This window comes from Pocillopora verrucosa, chromosome 4 (genome assembly GCF_036669915.1).
Source record: "Pocillopora verrucosa isolate sample1 chromosome 4, ASM3666991v2, whole genome shotgun sequence".
NCBI classification, from domain to species: Eukaryota; Metazoa; Cnidaria; class Anthozoa; order Scleractinia; family Pocilloporidae; genus Pocillopora; species Pocillopora verrucosa.
The window spans coordinates 28,748,117-28,767,859 of record NC_089315.1 but is presented as its reverse complement, the minus strand read 5'-3'; the positions used below and the strand labels follow the sequence as shown (position 1 = coordinate 28,767,859).

Sequence of the window (19,743 nt, the reverse complement as noted above, 5' to 3'; positions counted from 1 at the left end):
CTACCGAACACTTACGTCACAGCAGAACGAAGACGACTTTCAATTTTATTGAATTTTAATCGTAACTTTTTGCACGTTAAGAACAAGTTTAAAAGATTTCCACTGCTTCAGTAGACCTAACAGAAGGCAATAGTAAATGAAATGCATTTGCACCTCAAGCCCAACTTCCAATACACATTCATGGTTGAACTAGTAGTTTTCGGCTCAGCCTTGCGAAGTGGACTTCACTCTAACTTGAAAAATTAATTATTACTTATTCATCAATTTCATGTCTCATCAGTATCGGCAAGTGTTCTATGGGCAAAGAAAGACAACCTGACTAAAAAATTAACGAATAAAAACATTTAAATGGGTCATGCAAGTGTTCCATACAGATGATCAAACAAAGAATTTATATCAAACGCTACTAAAAGTGAATAATAAAAGTGTTCAACATAGCTCAACATAGCATAGTTCAACATAGGTCAACATAGCTCTCTTCAAAATAGCTGAGGAAACTGAAATGCCCACTCAATGTTAAACTATGCAGAAAATTTATAGCAGCTTCTAAATACGAAGCATTTGATTGAAAGACTGACTTACATCTTTGTTGCTGTAACATGCGGTAGTTCAATATTGATTTGAGACTGGAGCAGCTAAATCGCACCATCTCCTGACATACAAAATTTGCAAATGAGGACAATTACAGAAGGTAGTTTGTCCGCTAAAGCTAGATCCAATGATTTGAGATTTTCAATACGAGCTATTTATTTCAGGTGCTTTCTTACTATTTGGACTATTTTTCATTATGAAGAATCTTTAATTTTCGTCGTCACATTGAAAAAGCGATAATTGTAATAATAGCTACCACGCTATTTTTAATAAAATCATATTTTTAAAAACTGATACAACTCTATATATTTATTCTCTACCTCAATGAGAATATTCCAGTGCAACTATTCATGGTGTTCATGATAAGGTCGCGGCTGAAATGGCTTCGCTGGTCGCTTAGAAGCGGCATCTTTGGTAGGAGTGTCTGCACTGGAAGGATTGGCTATGATGTATTCACAGCCATCGAGACCAGGTTTGACGACACAATCAGCGTACTTCGATAGGTGTCTTTCCAAGTAGCTTAGTGGCGAGGATCCTTGGGAAAGAACCTGGTAATGGAAATCCTTCTCGCTGAACCTCTTTTTACCTTTCTCGATGGTATCCTTAGTGTCATTTCGTACCTGCCAAATCCTTAACTGGCCAATCATGTAAGCAGTTGCCTGGCCGGGGTCGCTCTGATAACGCGTCACGTCTTTGACAGCCTTGTCAGTTTTGTCCCAAGCATAATCAGCGAAGAGTTTCAGTGCTTCCCACCTCTTCATTCCTGAAATTTATTTGATTATAAAAATGTGAGACAGAAACTATCGTGCAACATTAGTGTACTGTATTTGTCTCATAGGTCAGAAGCAAAGTGCTCAATTTCCTTCTCCGTTTGATCACGTTTGCATGTTTCTGTAGTTCGTTAGCTCTATAAGCATTTGTTAGTCAAGTTCCAACTTCTCTAACCATTTATTCGCCATATAATGGTTAATTTTGGTTGATTGCGATACACATACACTCAAAAGACGAAATCCTCAATGAAGACCTTGTTACAAAGGGTACCTTTCAAGGGCCCGAAATTTAGTGTTGCAAATTTCGATTCCTCGGAAGCCCCATCCTTGTAACTTTATTCCCGTTTTGCCAGCTACCTTGTGTCTAGGAATAATTTACGCGAGCCTAAGGCTAAGGATGAGGAAGAAGTTTCCCGGCTAAATTGTTATTCGCCCAAGGCTGTCAATAATCAGTTACCAGCATACCTTTGTAATGAAGGCCAGTGTCCATCATCAGGCGCAAAGCCCGCCAAATCTGCCACTTGAGCATACCATACAACTGCAGCGGGTTGTTTTTGTACGTGTCTGTTTCTTCGGCGATGAGCGGATTCTCAGCGTATAATGCCCAGCCCTCCGTAAACGCGGTGTAGTAAGATGCACCATTCAACCAGCTTATCACGCCCTCACAGCTGTCTCCGAACAATTCTGTGAAACCCTGGACCTAAACAGAGAAGAGACAACGCTTCAATAAAATCAACAAAGAAAAGACCAAAACAAAACCACTTTAGAATCAATTTGTGTAGCGTTTTATAAAATTGGCAGTTCGTCACAAATTTATCCCCACAGGTAGACCTCATTGAAGAGAAGAGCAGAATAAATTACCTGGGTATGGTGTCCAGGCCTCGCCTCGTGAGCGCCCACGGATATGGCGTTGTATCTTGGTCCCATGTCTTTCAAATAGAACGGTAATCGGTACTGTGCATTTTTGGTGCAGTCTCTATTGCTGGATCTATAACTCTGGGAACCGGTGCCTGGGTTGAAATTCGCTACCAGCTTGACCGGACAGTTGGGTGTGCTCTGATATTTACCAGTGAAATGAAACATATGATTGGTTTTCGGGGCAAGGTCACTCAAAACAGCTAAACAACACACAAAAGGTGAACAAATGTGTCAGTGAGATCTGATAAATTAATGTTTTGAGATATGATAATTTCACGAGACTTTAAACCTCTTGATAATTGTTATTCCAGAAGAATTTTGAGTTTGATTGAAATCCTTCAGTTTAACTAAAATTACTTTTGTTTGTTCTCCTCTGTTACTCATTTTATCTTGGGCACTGAATCGACCTTCATAAAAAGACAAATAAAGTGAAGAATTGAAAATGATCATATTCCTTTGCGTGTGCATGAGGACAATTAGAAACGTTGTCAAACCAGATCAACGTTGATAATTTTACTGCATTGCAGTATGGTAGGTGGTACATTTATACAATTCACCTCTCGTGGAATGAATCAGAGATTAAAGCACCTGAAGCTAAATAATCGCTTTCGATCGATTCTTTTTTCCTTAATTGTAGCGCATATTCTACACTAATGACATTTTGGTTCTCTTTACTTACTGTTAACATAGTCAAACCAGGTCAGCATGGCTTTGTATCTCTTAGGACAGTATATTTTAGCTTGTTCCATACTGGTGCACTTCTCGAATGCGTCCTTGTTACTCTCATTTTCGGGAATTTTCTCTTCATTGAAAAACATGCTTTGTTGTTCTAAACGTTTTTTAAACGCCACCACAGCCTGATTTTCGTCCTGCTGCCTTGTTAATTCCTTTGCTATTTGCACGGCTCGCGGATAGAGCTTATTCAACATTGTCTTTCCCAGATTGTAAACTTTATTAGGTGTCATCTCCATACTTGTAGTGAAGTAAGGTAAGATCATTTCATAGGCTTTCTTTCCATCCAGCGGGTCACCGTTAGGAAGTTTTCCAGTGGCTGGTATCCCAGTGTTAGTACCGTTTTTGTAGATATATGACAGAGGGAGCGTGGCGAGACCGCTGGAGATGTTACTGGGGACGCAGTATTGAGAATGTTCGAACTCCAAGTATTTCAGCAAGCTGTCCAGTGGTTTCCCCACATACTCCACAAGAGCTTCATGTATGTATGTCTTTACAGATTCTTTGTGTTCCTTTTCCCAAGCATTAGATACATCTTCTGGTAGATCAGCCAGCCATTTTGGATTGAGCATATCTTGAGTATATGATTCGTTTAGAACTCCTGTCAGAAGAAATATGTATATAAAAAGTCCTGCTAAATACATACAGCGTTAATCAAAACAAGCGAACTAAAAGAAAGCTTAAACGATTGAATTGCAAAAAATTGACCCGTGAATTTCAAACCAACATTAATGTAAACCCAGGAATTCAGGAAGAGATGAAACCTTTTCAACGGCTCGATTTTAACAGGGACTGGTAAGACTCTCGGGAAAGGCCTGTCAGTTTGTCTAGGTTATTTACTGAACTTTTCTCATGATTTTAGGTGATTTTGGCATAGCTTTTAGTGTAAGTGTTGGGATGCTTTCGTGAGAGGAATCTCAACAGATACTAAAACGAGTAGTTTTTATTTATCACTTCCCCCACACTTCGATTTTATAGAATTGACAAATAATTCATCTGATCCATTTCCTGTGTTTGTGCATTTTGTTTTGATTGACTTTTTTAAGTCGCACATCTTCAGTAATACTTTTGTTGTCTAACGATTTAAAGTGAGATTTGTTGTTTTTTGTTGCCTATTTTTTTTAGGATTTATCTTCAACATCCACTCCGACTAAAGCTACTTTTTTTGTTTGTTTGTTTTTTTTTTAGAAATGGGGCGTGACTTGTCCTATTAAGAAATATATTAAAACCTCAACTTTGATTAGTCGGCATAGTTCCCGGGGTACGATGTCATGAAAACTTGTGAGGAGATATCACAAGGTTACTCCTGAAATTGAATCCTCCAAAATATTCCATTAATTCGTAAAGAAGTTCATTTCCTCACAATCACTGCCCCATGCCATCAGTCATACACTTCAGTTTTGAATTTGAGACCTTTGGCAGCATATCTCCTTAGTATGGTATGTTGCGTAAGAAATCTTAGATCCAAGAATTGAAATACGTAAGTCAAACTGAACCCCATAGAGATAGATTCAGCATCCAGCAGTATCTTTCTAAGTTAGAAATAACCAAAAAATACAAAACCTTACCCCGAGTGCCCTGTTGTGACACTTTTAGATAGGCGCGCTTAATGGAATACAGGCCGTCTTGACAATCTTCCACTGAACGAACAAACCCTGCTTTCACCCCATACTTAACATTTTCGATGTATTGCATCAAGGAATCGTTAAGCTTTTTTAGATGTTCGACGACAAATATCAAGTCCTTCTTCGTCTTGGGTCTTACACCCCATTCCTTGTATGTGAAATGAGCCATGAGGTCGCTTCCTACGCCGCAGATTGGCTGCCAACAGAATTTATTTGGACCAAGCATCCAATCTCCGGCGTAGTAGTTCTCGTCGTAGGGCGCGCCGAAGTTGCTTTGGAGATAATGCTTCACTTGCGCGATTGCTTTGATTTCACGCGGCTTCATCTTAGCGCTGTCTGCCTTTTCGTCGAGCGCCTGAGCTTCTTCATAAAGTGCTCTGGCCGCATCTGTCCGTTTTCGAATGGCCTCCGGGTGCGCGTCGTACGGGCTGAAATCCTCGCGAATGGTTGTCGGCGTCGAATCAGGATCGTAAACCGCGTTGTTGGGATTCATCTTGTAATAGGTAGTTTTCACTTTAAGAAGGAATTTGTCCAACCCCACGCGCTTAGCTTCGTCGGAGTATTCGCAAGTCGACGGTTTTACCATAGGCGCTTTAGAAGAAGGTGACACTTGAGTTGAACATTCCTTCCTAGCTTTGGAGGTTAAAACTCCACCAACCACGATAAGAATTAATCCCACAAAGCATAACACGACAGCAACGGCTATAGCGATATAAAGAGGCTTCTTAGAAGGCGGCTCTGTCTCCTTAAGAACATAGTAATTCTTTGGTTTCTCCATGTCTGCAAGGTAAACAGCTCGTAACCACTTGTGCGTAACGTGATCTTGGGATCTAAATAAATATTTCACCATAGGAAGCGCAGATCAATGTTAGAGATAGGTTTCAAAGAGACTGGACGCTTTTGGGGGCTAATGGAAAATGAAAACTCTGTCAATACCGAAAGATTAAAGATGAGGGTTTTGATTTGCTTTTGCATGCTTCCTTCTGAATTCATTGAAGTTATTCTCGAGATAACTTTGTCTCAGGTTATTGAAATATCAGTTATAAATTCAAGTGCAGCAATTCAAGTCAGAAACCACATACATTTGCCACTATGACTAAATTTACAAACTAATTGCATTACCAATATGTACTTCCGGCGTCTTATCATACGACGCAAAACTTGTGGAACAACAACCACGTGTTCTTTCCGTCGCTCGCTACGTGAGCAAGGCACGGGAAGACTTTCTGAGACCGCAGTCGATTGAGGTGTAATAACACCATTGCGCGATTTAGCGAACACATGTTTACACAACCCAGGTATTCACTGCATGTTTGGTTAGATAATTGGATCGATTTAATTCATCTAGATTTCGCCAATAAGAATGGCGGTGCGAATGACGATATCAAATAGAGTTAAAACGCCACTGTCATCTTCCTGTCATCTTCGAACCGTAATAAACATGCATTTGTCGTGAAAACACTATTGAACGCTTTTGACAGGTATCAATCTACGGTTTAATCTTGACACGTCGCAGGCGAGATGATTCTCCGCGATGATCGATATGCAGTGTTTTAAATCCGAGGCAGGCGCGTAAGATGGCCTATCTAAACTTCTGTCCAACTGCACTTCTGCAACTTCTGCATCAGAACACAGTTTGGTTCATTATTCAGTTTGGTTCATTAGCTGAACAACTTAGGTATTTCCTTAATATCTTCCTCTAATGAGCTTGAACCAATAACAATAGAGATTTTAAATTAGTTATCAGTGGAGTTAAACAATGTCAACAGAAAAATAAATATGTTAACACCAACGAAGTTCAAGTAGCATATGTATCATATATCAATCACCATTTTAGACCTTGGACGTTGCTGGCAGGATGGTATTCAACAAGAACAGAAATACGCTGGTAATTGTTACCGGTGTTATAACCTTGATAGGGTTGATTCTACTCATAGTTGGAATCGTCCTCATTGCGAAAGCTAAGGAAAAATCTAGCGAAGACTGCAATGCTGGTGTCTCTGGTGCAAGCAGCGGGGAAGACGCAAATCGTTGTAGTTATTCCGAGGAGGCCAAGAGAGCAGGTGTCGACAAATTCCTCCAGAAAGTTCAAGATACTTACTATGATCTTCATCCTCAAGATTTAATTTTCAAACCTGGGGGCGTTAAGAATGAAGAGCTTATGACGAAGTTTAAACCGTACAATCCAGAACCCAAAAACTTGAAGAAAATCACCGACAAAGCCCGACAACTTCTAAATGAACTGGATGATTTAGGTGTCAATACGCTTCGCTTGAAACCGCGTGAGAAAAAAGCTGTGGCACAACTCAAGCACTACCTTCAAAACAACTTCGGAAAGCCCTACGACTCAGATTATTATGCCGGAGATTTTCTTATGGGACCAAATTTGTTCTGCTGGCAAGAGATATGCAGCGTCGGCTCCTCGGACATTAGATATGGCCTGGGAAATTTCCACCCCAAGAATCTGGACGATGTGCGATTGTTTCTCAGTAAAATGAAGTTGGTGGCAGCGACTTTTTCGACATACGTGAACAACTTGCGGTTGGGGATCAAAGCTGGTATGGTTCGCTCAGTTGAAGAATGTAAAGCCGGAATAGACGCATTCAAACGAAATTATTTGCAGGTATCGCTTCAAGGAGAGCAAGGTATGTGAAATGAATTGACAAAGTGGGAGGTGGCATTAACTGACATGTTCGGCAGGCCCCGCCTCGCAGTTTTTTTTAAAAATCTCGTTTATAGCCGTCATTTGGTAAACTGTTTTAGGTCATATTCAAAATTGCTTTTTTCCTGTAAAAGATGTTGCTCCAATACATCCTTACATGCTCCATACTTGTTTCCACTTTGATTTTTTTTTTGTCACGCAATGCTCGTTGGATGTTGCGTGAGGACACGGTCACGATCATCAGCAGAAACAACTGGTTTGACTGATTAGCCATTGCTTGAATTTTTGGGTGAATTTTGGTACTGATCAGTGGAACAACAGCAACAGCAAAACAGTAAAAGGGAAGAAAGAAAGAAACAGTTCTTTAAAAGAACAAAGACGATGAGGTTGCCTTCCACATCTCGTAAAAATTAGATCAAATCTTGTCTGTAAAACCTTGTTTTCATTATTGTCAGGAATTTTTGATGAAGATTACATGAAGCCAATCTTTTCTGCCAAGTTTCTGGCCGGTTTGAAACCCAGCCATTTAGAAGAGTGGGAAAAAGAAAATCAGAAGACTGTCAACGTCTCCATCCGGGAACACGCCTTGAAATATATTAGTAAATCTATCCTAGATGTGATCAAGTAAGGCTCTCCTAATTCGTAAAAATGAAATAGTCATGTCCTCGAGTAAAGCTTTAATAATCACATACGATATAGCTATTGTGCTGTGAATTCTCCTTTGGTTAACCTCAAACTATAGTGTCAGCGGTGAGAAACAACAGCTGGTTCATACTGAAAGATGAAAAGCATTCGATTGAGTAAAGCTTCGTTACCATATGAAGTGAACAAAATCAGTACTTAATGTAATGATATTGTTAATGGACTTGCGAGTAGAATTTTTTAAGGACCATTTGAGTCAGCAATCTGCGTTAGACCTTATTTTGTATTACAATTATACGCACCAGATTTCTAGAAACAGAGAACCTTCAGCACTGTGTTCCAAGTTCTATTTCAAGTGGCCTTGCGAAGCTTCCGCTCTCACATGTGTACGAAAATGGAAGCCAAACAGCGGAGAACACAACGAAACAGCTGCCAACCGGAGAAAAACTGGACGGGAAAAAAGCTTACGAATCGATATTACCATATTTCACGACGATCTCCAAAACACCCGACCAGGTTCACGAGCTTGGACACGAGATGGTTAAGAAACTTTACCCTGAGGTAGGGTCACGTTTTGGTATTTCTTAAATCTTGTGATGCAGTATAAGCTTCATCACTATGAAGATAAGGTTTTTAGTATTTAGTTAGTATGTTTACTTCTTTTTCTCCCTACTATCGACTCGGTAACTCGCTGTTAGCTTTACCAAAATTGAAAAATTTCTAATAATTAATTTTTTGGCAACAAACGTAGAAATTCTGGCGCGCTGATTGGTCGAGAACCATCGTCAATAAAGTTTAAACTGAATCGACCATAAATATGACGTGACATGTAACGCACCGCTCATCAACAACTACCGCTATGTAGGAGGAAAAGATTTTTCTTTTCTCTCCTAAGAGCAACTGCAGATTTCTGAAATATGGCCAGTGGTTAATTCCCGAAATTTGGTATCGGTATACTTAAGAAAAGGTGTTAAGAAGGACTTGTCGAGGTGGATGAAAAATCTTAAGAAAAAGGAAGCAGGTTCCTGGTTCATAGAGTAGAAATAGAGTTACCTCGTAAAAACACTTGCCGTGAAGCCGTCGGCTGCGCCTCGTGGTTTTACTTTAATTTGAAACATTGTTGACGTCATTTCTATGATCAATAAGGTTATAGAGAATAGAAAACTGTGGTCGATTTGTTAAATAAAAGACACTAAAGGCCCCTGACAAAGTAAGGAATTTTTGTGTATGCTACATTTTTTATAGGTTCTTGAAATCGCTCGCGATGTGACAAAAGCCAACAACGACACGGCGAAGGAACTCTTTATAAAGCGACTGAATAATTCGGACATGTATTTTGCTGAAAAGCCGATCCCTGCCAATGAGTCTGATGAAAACGCACACAAGCTCTGCAGCTCTGTAGAAGGAGCAAGGAAGTATTGTCCAGTACGCTGGGAGGCTATGCAAAACTGGTTTGCAGAGGCTAGGAGGGTAATTTTCAGTGTATATCATTCTAAAATTTGCATGAGCTAGATGATATTCAGTTGAATTGTTTAGGACTTCTTGCCAACGAAACTCAAACAAGCTAAGAAGTAATAGCTGACCAAGAAATTTTTGTAAGACGCCTACCGTTGAAAGAAACTTTTTATCAACTAAAAAGGGTGTTGGCCTAGGAGGTATGTACTTTGCTTGACTAAAACGCTACCGGTTGACCTCGTGTGCCTTTCAAGCAGAAAATTTTGTGGTTTTTATCAGTAGTGATTGAGATTCAGCCATTACTATTGTTGCAACACATGTTCATTTATTTTTCGGTCTTTTCCCCTCATCCGTCAATGCCAATTTTCCCTCAATTTTACTGAGATTCTCTCTGCAGCTGCTAAACTATTACAGGCGGCATCCAAGGGACAAAGGGTTTATTTTGAGTATGAAATGCTAATATCATCATGACTTCATTTATTCCAGGTGATGAGTATGCTGGACCCCCAGACAACCGACATGTTTCATTTTTCCGGCCTAAAGCATACCACACCAAACTGTCCTGTAGATATGGCGCCAACCTTCAACCCGTCGAAAGGAGCTCAGAGTTACATGCGAAGCACCAAAGACTGCAGCAGAAACTCGCTATACAACATTCCGTTTTTCATGGAAAGGCCTGGGCCTAAGTATTCTGAGTGGAGCGTAAATGCGCATGAAGCGAGACCTGGGCACCACACACAGGTGACGTACAAATAAAGAAGTTATTTTCGTGTTAATGCGGTTGAGATAGACGGAAGATTTGCGATGAAAGGTATTCAGACTAACAAGTGTCCCTCCACTCTCTCTCTCTCTCTCCGATATTTTATGCAAGGATGACACTGATAGCGTTGGGTCTCATCAAGGATGAATAATAATTTAACACGCCTACAGTTTCTCACAGTGAGTCAGAGGCTGTTGCTGAGTTATCTAAACCTCCTTCATCGTCTTCCTCTTCATGTTAGGTTCAAGGTCTTGTCGAGCATTTTCGTGACAGCTGTGGAGGTGTGATTGGCTGGCTGGACAGCTCCACCTACTACACGGCCTTCACTGAGGGCTGGGCACTTTACGCTGAGAATCCACTGATTGCTAAAGAAACAAATGTATATGCCAACGAACCCTTTCAGAAGTATGGTATGCTAAAGTGGCAAGTAAGTGATACGTAATCCTTCTTGAAACTTCTATAATCCAGTGTCCATCCAGTGTGTGGCGGAGTGTCACATAACAGTTAAAAGCCAATACACTACTGGCTATTGAGTCAGTCACTGAGTAAATCCACCAGTCAGTGAGTCTTAAGTTAATCGTTTAAACAATCAATCATTGGTGCAATTGGCCGGGTTCTTCAAGCCGATCCGTCATTACTCAGCCGTTTCGACTCTGAGCCACACGGTCTAGTGTCAGTCAGTCGATTGGATAGTTCCAGATTAGTTTGATTAGACATGAAAAAATTAAAATTATCCAGCTGCATGGATACTTGCATTTTTGGAGTCTTTTTTTTTTTTTTGGTCTCTCTCTCTTTAAAAGAAATCACATGAATTATAAATATTTATTATCATGAGAATCTAAGAATCAAACACAACCTAGCAAGTTATCAAAAAGTTGTTAAAGTATGCCTTATCAATCCATTATTGTCGTCTCCTTCTGCTTCAGGTTTGGCGCGCTCTCCGCCTTGTTGTGGACACGGGTTTGCATTACAAAGGTTTCTCACGAGCTGAAGCCCTAGACTACTTTGCCAAGTACGCCTGGGACACTAGTGATACAGCAGAGAAAGAGATTACTAGGTACCAGAGTGATCCAGGACAAGCAACTGCCTACATGATTGGTCAGCTTAAAATCATGGAGCTGCGAGATTACGCCACCAAAGAACTTGGAGACGATTTCAACTTGAAAGACTTCCACTTCTATCTCTTAGCACAAGGATCTGCTCCACTGAGCTATCTGGAGGAAGGCATTCACGAATATGTTCGATGTGCTAAAGATAAGGACCAAGAAGGATGTAAGGATGTACTGAACCCCGTGGCCCCCGAAGGAGAGCAAGTCAATGAGTTCGTGGGAGTGGTCGGGGAAGAAAGCTTCGAGCCAATAGAGAGACCCTTCCTAGAAGACTACATATAACCCAGCAACAAGCAGTTACAGAAGTACAGCAGTGACGATGACCATTTGGATGATAAGGAGAGTGATGATCAAAACGAAATTTACAGCAACGAAAAAGAAAAGACTGAAGGCAATGTTAATGATATGCATAAGATAACACTAGGTTAAAAGAAGCGGCAACAATATTAACTGAACACAAGAATTGCAGCAGATACGGCTGGCGTTTTCTGACTAAGCCTACAACTATAGATTAAACTGCGATGTATGGTTTTCAGATTCGTTCAACCACTGCTTGGGCTACAGCACTAATTTGTATGATATGATTTTACCGAAAATAAAGAGAGTTCACTGCCATTATCATGTTGAGCTATGCATGGGTTACTTTCCCAAGCCCCGTCATCTCGTTTTTTTTCCTCAGGATGCTACAATTTGGCTGAGAGAGAAACTCCTGGTGGAGCTCTTTTTTCACGTTATTTCCATATTTTGTTTACATCGCGCACTTGACAAAATTCACACGTGGAAGCTCTTTGCTTATGGAAAAATAGGGAAAAACCAAAGGCGGAAGAAAGTCCTTGCTAGAAAAAAAAAAAAAAGAAGAAGAAGAAAAAAATGCCCAAAGAAGAAAGAAAAAGTACCATTCTGTCAAGAAAAAAAAATTCCTATGTGAAAGCGACTAGTACTAGCGGCGCTCAACGCTGGCCATTTTGCCGGGTTTTTCCTTTTCCTTCGGCAACTTTCTTTGTTATTGTGTCGTCCTCAACGCTCCACTGAGCGATTGAGATAAAAAAAAAAGTGTGCGCAATGGGTTAAATCTTGATCCATCGTCATCGACGCCATGAGGTCAAGTTGTCCCATTGGTTTGCGGTTTCAGGAAGCGAAGTAATCCCCAGGCGTGTCGCGAGTTGTTTGCGAACCTATATTAGCTTAAATCTTGCATTTGATTTTAGGAGGAATACAACCACATTGAGCGAATTTATAGGGTCTACAGATTTGACTGATTTCGTCAAATTTTGCCAAAACATTAATAATGACAAACGAAAGTGTGTCGGGAAATTTTGATATTGGAAATATCCCGTGGCGTCCATTCAAGCAACACGAATCGCATATTTGTGGCTACTCCAGCTTTAGATGCCGATATCTAGACAACCAATCAGAAAATCGAAAGAGCTAGACTCAATCTTGTTGACTGATGCCTTGTGAATAAGACTGCGCAGCCATTTTGCTCGTGCTGCAGCATCTGATACCCGATAAATTCAATAGAAGAACCCGCGGTCGTTTCACGCCTTCCCGGCTCCTGACACTTCCTTTAAAGAAAAGTCGCTTAAATTATATTTTTATAGTAAACTGCAGTTATTAAACTTTCTTCTGATGTATAGTTTGCTAGGATTTTAGTGAAATAGCGCGCGTACGAATTTTTTCCCGAAGGACACCTGCGAAGGTGGGAAGTGACTTAAATTGCCTCCATTCATTTGCCGTTAGTACCATAATTTACGTAAGGTAAAGCTGGGAATTCCCTCGATATCTCAATTAATTGGGTAAACAAAACATACAAATGAATATGACAGCATTCTTAATCCACAAAATAAAAAAAACATACCAACTAAAGAGGTCTAATTGACTGTTCCTTGCCTTTACATTTTCTCGATCAAAGAGAGCGGCTTAAAAACTTCATCAGTCAACGTCACTTTGAGAAGATAGATTACTCAGCTGTGTTTTTGCACACGTCAGAAGTCGGTTGATGAACCGTATTAAGTGTCTGTCACGCAAGAGGTGTCTTTCACTCGATGTAAACACAAACACAAGATTCCGTCGTTGTTAACTGGCTGGAATATAATGGCAAAGCTGAAAAGTCGTAATAATTTAAAGCTTATCGCTGGAGTTGTCGCTTTAGCTGGAGTCGTTCTTCTTATCGTTGGAATTGTTTTGATCGCAAAAGCCAATAATGAGGAATGTACACGTAGCGAAGAACCTGAGACGGGTCGATGTGGTTATTCCTCAGAAGCGAAGCGAGCGGGCTTAGATAAATTTCTCCAAAAAGTTCAAGACACGTACTTCGAACTTCACCCTCAAGACTTGATTTTCAAACCCGGTGGTATAAAACCAGACGAGTATTTAGCTGAGTTCAAACCGTACAATCCAGAACCCGGAAACTTGAAGCGAATCACGGACACTGCGCGACAACTGGTAAAACAACTGAAAGATTTGGGTGTTAACACGCTTTTCTTGAAGCCGCGTGAGAAAAAAGCTCTGGCGCAAGTCAAGCACTACCTCCAAAACAATTTTGGACAACCCTACGATTCAAATTACTACGCTGGCGATTTTCTTATGGGGCCGAATCTCTTTTGTTGGCAACCAATTTGCAACGTTGGGCACTACGATATCCGAATGGGTCTTGGAAATTTACACCCGCGAGACCTAACTCAATTACGTGTGTTTCTTGATAAGACAAAGTTAGTGGCACACACTTTCTCGACATACATCGAAAACTTGCGGATCGGTGTCAAGGCTGGTATGGTGCGCTCAAAAGAGGAATGCAGTGCTGGACTTAAATCATTCAAACGAAGGTATTTGCAAGTATCGCTGCAAGGCGTAAAAGGTATGTCATGTTTTTTAACTAAAGAGCAAAGGGCAAACTTAAAAAAAAACTGTAATGTCTTTTTATGAACCTACGTTCAGATATCTTGCACTCACGCTATGTCGCTTGCACGCAATATGTTCTTCGTAACACATTTGTGCTCCTTCGCGTGGAGAGACTTGAGACGAGTCGCGGAGAGGTTTGCTGGGAGTCTGGCACTTGCACTAAAAATGAGGCTTGGTTTCATTCGATGCATGACGCTGTCTTTGAACAAAACTTCTCCCCGTTTGATATGGTGTCATGATTCTTAACACTTTTCTGATATTATATTGGCTAATATATTGACACATTTAACTATCAAGATGTGAAAATATTGGCATAGCACCCTCGAATGCCCTCACTCCTTTCAGACCTCTCGCCGGCTAGTCACAAGGCCTCAAACTTTCCCGCGAGCGAACAAACACGCGTGTCGAAGTAATTGGGGCCTGAGGTGGGAAAGTGAGAGGGTGTGCAGCGAGCGTATCGAAAAAACAAAAAGTAGAAGCGTTTTCTGGCTGTAAGGGTGAACATAAATTTGAGAGCCATTGAGATGTAGATTTTTTTCCGAGATTATTTGCAATACGTCTGTTTTCTCCAGGGATTCACCACGAATACTTCATGAAGCCAATATTTTCTGAACAATTCGTATCTGACTTAAAACCATCCCACTTGGACGAGTGGAAAAAGGACAATGGGAAGACTGTAAACGAGTCCATTCGGGAATACGCCGAAGAATATATTGGTAGACCCATCCATGATGTAATCAGGTTGGTTTATTTTGTTTTTGCCTTTTTGATTTTCTGCATCTGTTCACTTTATTGGTATACTGGTATTGCGGCCGACAATCCTTACTCCACCCCACCCACCCCACTAGGGGGAGATGTGATATAAGGTGTTGATTATGAAAGGGGAAGGACCTTACAAGGCGTTACACCATCGAATGTGAGGGGAACTGGCTACGTATTGCACCACGCTAAGAGAAGGGCACTAAGACTCTCGAACCGTCTTTTTCTTCTTTATTAAATTACTCGGTTCTCAATCTCTTAGACTCTCACACTTTGATTCTCTCTGCCGAGAGAATCAGACTTGTGCTGCTAAACACTCTCTTCAACTACGGAGTTCCCCCTCTACACTTTTCTACACTTCATAACAAAAGGAACAGTTGAAAAAAGTCCACCAACAAAGTTTGTTCCAGACAAATAACAGCTTCAAGGATTAAAAACAAGAACTAATTATTTGCCTAAACAATTATGTTTCGCGCTCCACTCAAACCACCATAACTTTTAAAAACGCTTTGGGAAGAGTGTGGCTCTTGTTTGAAGGCCATGTAATAATCAGACAATGAAGGCCTTTTCAGAGATAAAGTAATCATAGAGATTTAATACACTCTATCCGTTCAAACCAAGATTCCTAGAAACAGAGAACCTCATGCACTGTGTGCCGAGCTCCATCTCCAGCGGTCTGGCAGAGCTTCCACTCTCATCTGTGTACGTAAATGGGAGTCGAACAGCGGTGAGCACAACCAAACAACTGCCAACCGGGGAAACGTTGGACGGCAAGAAAGCTTACGAATCGATCCTACCTTATTTCACGACAACAAGCTTGTCACCGGACGAAATTCACCAACTTGGGAACGAAATGTTAGCGAAACTGTATCCAGAGGTAGCCCATTCTCAATCATCTTTTCCTTTTCGAAATTAAGATAACCTTTGACCATCTGTCATCCATATTTACACAATTATACCGATATTGAAGAGGAATTGGTAGGAAATGCACAGTATTTATCGACTTATTCCAGCACTTACTTGAACATTAACTTTCTTGTTGATGGATTGTTCCTTGAGGAAATTGCCGCAGAAATTTGGAGTTGAAGCTGAATGAAATCATCAGTTAATAAAGCTTGTTGTATTGGGCATTGTGTATGTCATTGAAGGTGAGGCACACTTTCTTCGAACTATGGTTTGCTTTTTCCCAACAATGTGACACGTATAAAGAAAAATCCTTTGAAAGTTGGACTAGATAGGCTGGTTAGCTAGGTTGTAAGATGTTGTTGCTTGTAGGTAATAAATACGCGAAAATAAAATACTTCTCATAGGTTCTTGAAATCGCACGCAGTGTGACGAACCAGGCCAATAATGACACTGCAAAGGACCTCTTCATCAAGCGCCTGAATGAATCAGACATGTACTTCACAGACAAACCAATCCCTGCCAACGAATCAGACGAAAATGCGTTTAACCTCTGCAGCTCTGAGGAAGGAGCGAAGAAGTATTGTCCAAAACGCTGGGAAGCCATGCAGAAGTGGATTGCGGAAGCTAGGAAGGTATGTGGCGATAGAAATGCATCTGTGATGTGATATAAACTGGTTGGGTAAACCATTTTAAGCCACCTTATGGTCCTTCTTTTCACTTGAGTTCCATTTACATTGTCATAATCTTGGGGAAAGAATTATTCAGCCTACTTTGATTTGATGTACTCCTTTTCCCATTTTTTCCTGCTTCAAACTTTCTCGTGTTCCACCTCGTTTAAATTGTGTTCAGCGTCCCCTTTCTCCTCCTTTCCACCTCCCATCTCCCCCTCTTCCACTTCCTCAAACTCTTCCTCCTTTTTCTCCTCCTCCTCTTCGTTTTCTTCTTTTCTCACCCCCTCCTCTCTCCCCTCAATCTCCCTTTCCTTTTCCCCACCTCTCATCTTCTTTCACCTTCTTCATTTTCCAAAATTCTGCCCATTCCACGTGAAACTGATCAAACTGATCAATCGCTTTATTTTCTTCTTTTCTTCCAGGTGATGGGTATGTTGGATCCTCAGACAATAGACATGTTTTATTTTTCCGGCTCTAAATACACCACACCAAACTGTCCAGTGGACATGGCGCCAAACTTCAACCCGTCAAGCGGGGCACAGAGTTACTCGCGAAGTACAAAAGACTGTATCAGGAATTCTCGTTACAGAATTCCGTTTTTTCTCGATAGGCCTGGACCCTTGTATGAGGAATGGACCGTCAACGCACATGAAGCAAGACCTGGACATCACACTCAGGTAGCAGACGTAGAGTATTCCAATTTAGGATCCACAAAGATACACATGACTCAGATGGGTTTGACTTGGGCTATGTGAAAGTTAAAATGTTGTGTTCCGTGTCTTGTTTAAAGGTACATGCTTAAGGCTTAAGGTTAAAAGTTTCAATACCACTCAGGTTTAGACATTTCCTCAGCCACCTCCGCAGTCACCTTCTTTACCTCCTTAGACGAAAATCAAGAGGGACAGACATCCCTCCGACCAAGGTGTGATACACCGATTCTAAGAGGGTCACAGGTATAAACTACACAGGTAAAAAACTGAAGCCAACTAGCCCCATAGCAACTGACAGTAATATATGTTTCCTTCTTTACTCAGGTCCAAGGCTTAATCGAGCATTTCCAAGACAGCTGTGGAGGTGTGATTAGTTGGCTAGACACTAATACCAGGTACACTGCCTTTTCAGAGGGTTGGGCATTATAAGCTGAGAACCCACTGATTGCTCGCGACACAAACGTCTATGAAAAGGAACCTCTTCAGAAATACGGAATGCTCAAATGGCAGGTATGTGCGGGAAAAAAATTTGAACTGTCGATATTTGTTATTGCTGTTGTTTTTGGTTTTGTTTTCGTTTCTGTTTTCTGGTTGTTTTCTTCACTTACCCTTTGATTTTTCTGTTCTTTCATTCACTCGCCTGTTCATTTTGCTTGGAGTCTGTTTGTTTGTTTTTATTGTGATTATTAATTGGGAATGACGGGAGAGACGAATTTGTTAGTTCAATTACGAAAAGAGACATAATTTTTATTGTTGCTACATCGTCCTCATTGCCAGTACCGTATTAAGTGGTCACCCTGTATCAAGCGGTCCGCAAGAGAATATCATATTTTCTTAACGGTCCATTTATCACGATCCCAAATTTGCTTCCCCTTGATTTTTTACCTATATTGAGCGGTCACCTCTCTTAAGCGGTCGTGGTCACCTTTGACTGAGTCCTAACGGCCTGTTTGTATTGTCCTCCACCTGCATTGAACGGTCTGTTACGGCGGAACCACTCCAATAACTAAGAATATTCTTTCAAGTGAAATTTAATCGAAACGTTTCCCTCACGAAATCGATGTTAATAGTATTTTTGAGCGAGTGTTTGTTCATTTAGTGGTCAAATATGGCATAAAATGGCGTTTTTTATCGTTTTTAATATTGCCCCTCCTCTGTAGAACCTGTGTTGAGCGGTCAACCTGTATCAAGCGGTCACCCACCATTTCCCGTTGGTAATTGCTTAACCTTTTAACCCCTAGGGGTGATTAGCATGTAATTTCTTCATACAAAATTACCCCTGAATTACACATTAAGGTCATGAGGATAGAGAAATGACCACCAGTCAAAGAGGCTCTTGATTGTGAAACAAATTCTCCTTGTCAGAACCTTGTGAAATTTTTAGAGAACAGTATGGAGAATAGGCAAACTGATAATAGGGTGGAAAGGGTTATTGCAAGTTTCACTGTATTACATTGTTTCAGGTTTGGCGCGCTCTTCGCCTCATTGTAGACACAGGTTGCATTACAAAGGTTTCTCAAGAGCTCAGGCGCTTCGTTACTTCGCCGACTACGCGTGGGATACGAGTGACATAGCTCAGAAAGAAGTCACAAGATATCAGAGCGATCCTGGACAAGCAACTGCGTACATGATTGGTCAGCTTAAAATTCTGGAGCTGCGAAAATACGCCACTAAGGAACTCGGTGACGATTTCAACCTTAAAGACTTTCACTTCTATCTCTTAGCGCAAGGATCTGCTCCAATCAGCTTTCTGGAGGACAGTATTCATGAGTATGTTCGATGTGCAAAGGAAAAGGAACAAGAAGGTTGCGATGCTGTTCTAAACCCTATTGTTCCGGAGGAAGAGCAAGTCACTGAATTTCTCGGGGTGATTGGGCAAGAAAGCTTCGAGCCCATAGAAAAACCCCCACGAGAGGATTACATATAAACTTCCTTTCTATCCATAGTCGATAATAACGATAATAATTCTGTTGTGAAAAAGATGACAATGACTATGGCGTGCGTTGGCGGTGACATCGTAACAGAGACTGTTAACTTCTAGATGCATTGTATAGGCCTCGACCGGAAGGAACGACAACTTAGTAATAGTTGTCCATTTGCGTGAACTAGGTTATTACCCGGAGCTCAAATTTTTAACCTGATCTGTTCATGTTAGTTTACCATGGTTACGACTTAGCCCCAATATAACGTGAATATTTGCATGTGTCATTCCCTCATATTTTTTTTTCCTTTTTCTCCTTATGTTTGATGCAATATTTATGCTATATTCGCTTTGCTCAGGATAAATATATTGTAATTCCCTCATTAGGTGAATTTTTTGCCACCATAATATCCTTGATAGCGATTTGAATCTCTGAAAAAAAATTCTTGGCCATGCATAAAAGATGCTATAATTTTTTGGTCATCGTTAACAGCTTGAAATTTATGAAATGATAAATGCAAACAATTGTTTTTCTCACAATATCTTACGGGTCCGTTTATCGTTGATGGCAACTTTCTGACTCAGTCCTATTCTGCAAATTTTAATCACAG

General features: G+C 40.7%; 2 protein-coding genes and 1 non-coding gene across 7 annotated transcripts; 2 read left to right on the top strand and 1 right to left on the bottom strand.

Moving 5' to 3' along the window:
- Positions 1-37: 37 nt before the first annotated feature.
- Positions 38-13,150, bottom strand: LOC131785268 (uncharacterized). 5 transcript variants are annotated; one of them, XM_066165459.1, is made up of 6 exons: positions 13,123-13,150; positions 4,580-5,416; positions 2,959-3,612; positions 2,223-2,479; positions 1,827-2,061; positions 38-1,354 (listed from the first exon to the last, which is right to left on the bottom strand). In XM_066165459.1, exons 2-6 carry the CDS (start codon positions 5,412-5,414, stop codon positions 936-938), a joined length of 2,400 nt encoding a protein of 799 aa, XP_066021556.1. In that variant the 5' UTR covers positions 5,415-5,416; positions 13,123-13,150; the 3' UTR covers positions 38-935. The 5 variants fall into 5 exon arrangements, with proteins under 5 accessions (XP_066021556.1, XP_066021555.1, XP_058958103.2 ...); XM_066165458.1 differs by having other exon boundaries at positions 4,580-5,466; positions 13,123-13,141; XM_059102120.2 differs by lacking the exon at positions 13,123-13,150 and adding an exon at positions 5,759-5,910 and having other exon boundaries at positions 4,580-5,466.
- LOC131785213 (uncharacterized) lies at positions 6,474-11,873 on the top strand. The gene is made up of 7 exons (XM_066165460.1): positions 6,474-7,281; positions 7,754-7,922; positions 8,246-8,501; positions 9,186-9,410; positions 9,882-10,136; positions 10,397-10,582; positions 11,082-11,873. The coding sequence occupies exons 1-7, from the start codon at positions 6,495-6,497 to the stop codon at positions 11,544-11,546; spliced, it is 2,343 nt and encodes a 780-aa protein (XP_066021557.1). The 5' UTR covers positions 6,474-6,494; the 3' UTR covers positions 11,547-11,873.
- A 155-nt stretch (positions 13,151-13,305) lies between the features above and the next one.
- Positions 13,306-19,672, top strand: LOC131785195 (uncharacterized). Its single transcript, XR_010717216.1, has 7 exons — positions 13,306-14,121; positions 14,738-14,906; positions 15,546-15,801; positions 16,235-16,462; positions 16,924-17,178; positions 17,536-17,721; positions 18,675-19,672. It is a non-coding gene; the product is annotated as an uncharacterized protein (transcript).
- Positions 19,673-19,743: the final 71 nt, after the last annotated feature.

Bases quoted from the DNA above. Each gene is read 5' to 3' on its own strand.
- LOC131785268 (XM_059102119.2), bottom strand. From the start codon at position 5,486: ATGGTGAAATATTTATTTAGATCCCAAGATCACGTTACGCACAAGTGG. The intron at 3,613-4,579 runs GTAAGGTTTTGT...TTCTTCTGACAG, and splicing joins GTCACAACAGGGCACTCGGG to GAGTTCTAAACGAATCATAT. The intron at 2,480-2,958 runs GTAAGTAAAGAG...TGTGTTGTTTAG, and splicing joins CTGGTTTGACTATGTTAACA to CTGTTTTGAGTGACCTTGCC.
- LOC131785213 (XM_066165460.1), top strand. From the start codon at position 6,495: ATGGTATTCAACAAGAACAGAAATACGCTGGTAATTGTTACCGGTGTT. The intron at 7,282-7,753 runs GTATGTGAAATG...CATTATTGTCAG, and splicing joins ATCGCTTCAAGGAGAGCAAG to GAATTTTTGATGAAGATTAC. The intron at 10,137-10,396 runs GTGACGTACAAA...TCTTCATGTTAG, and splicing joins GACCTGGGCACCACACACAG to GTTCAAGGTCTTGTCGAGCA.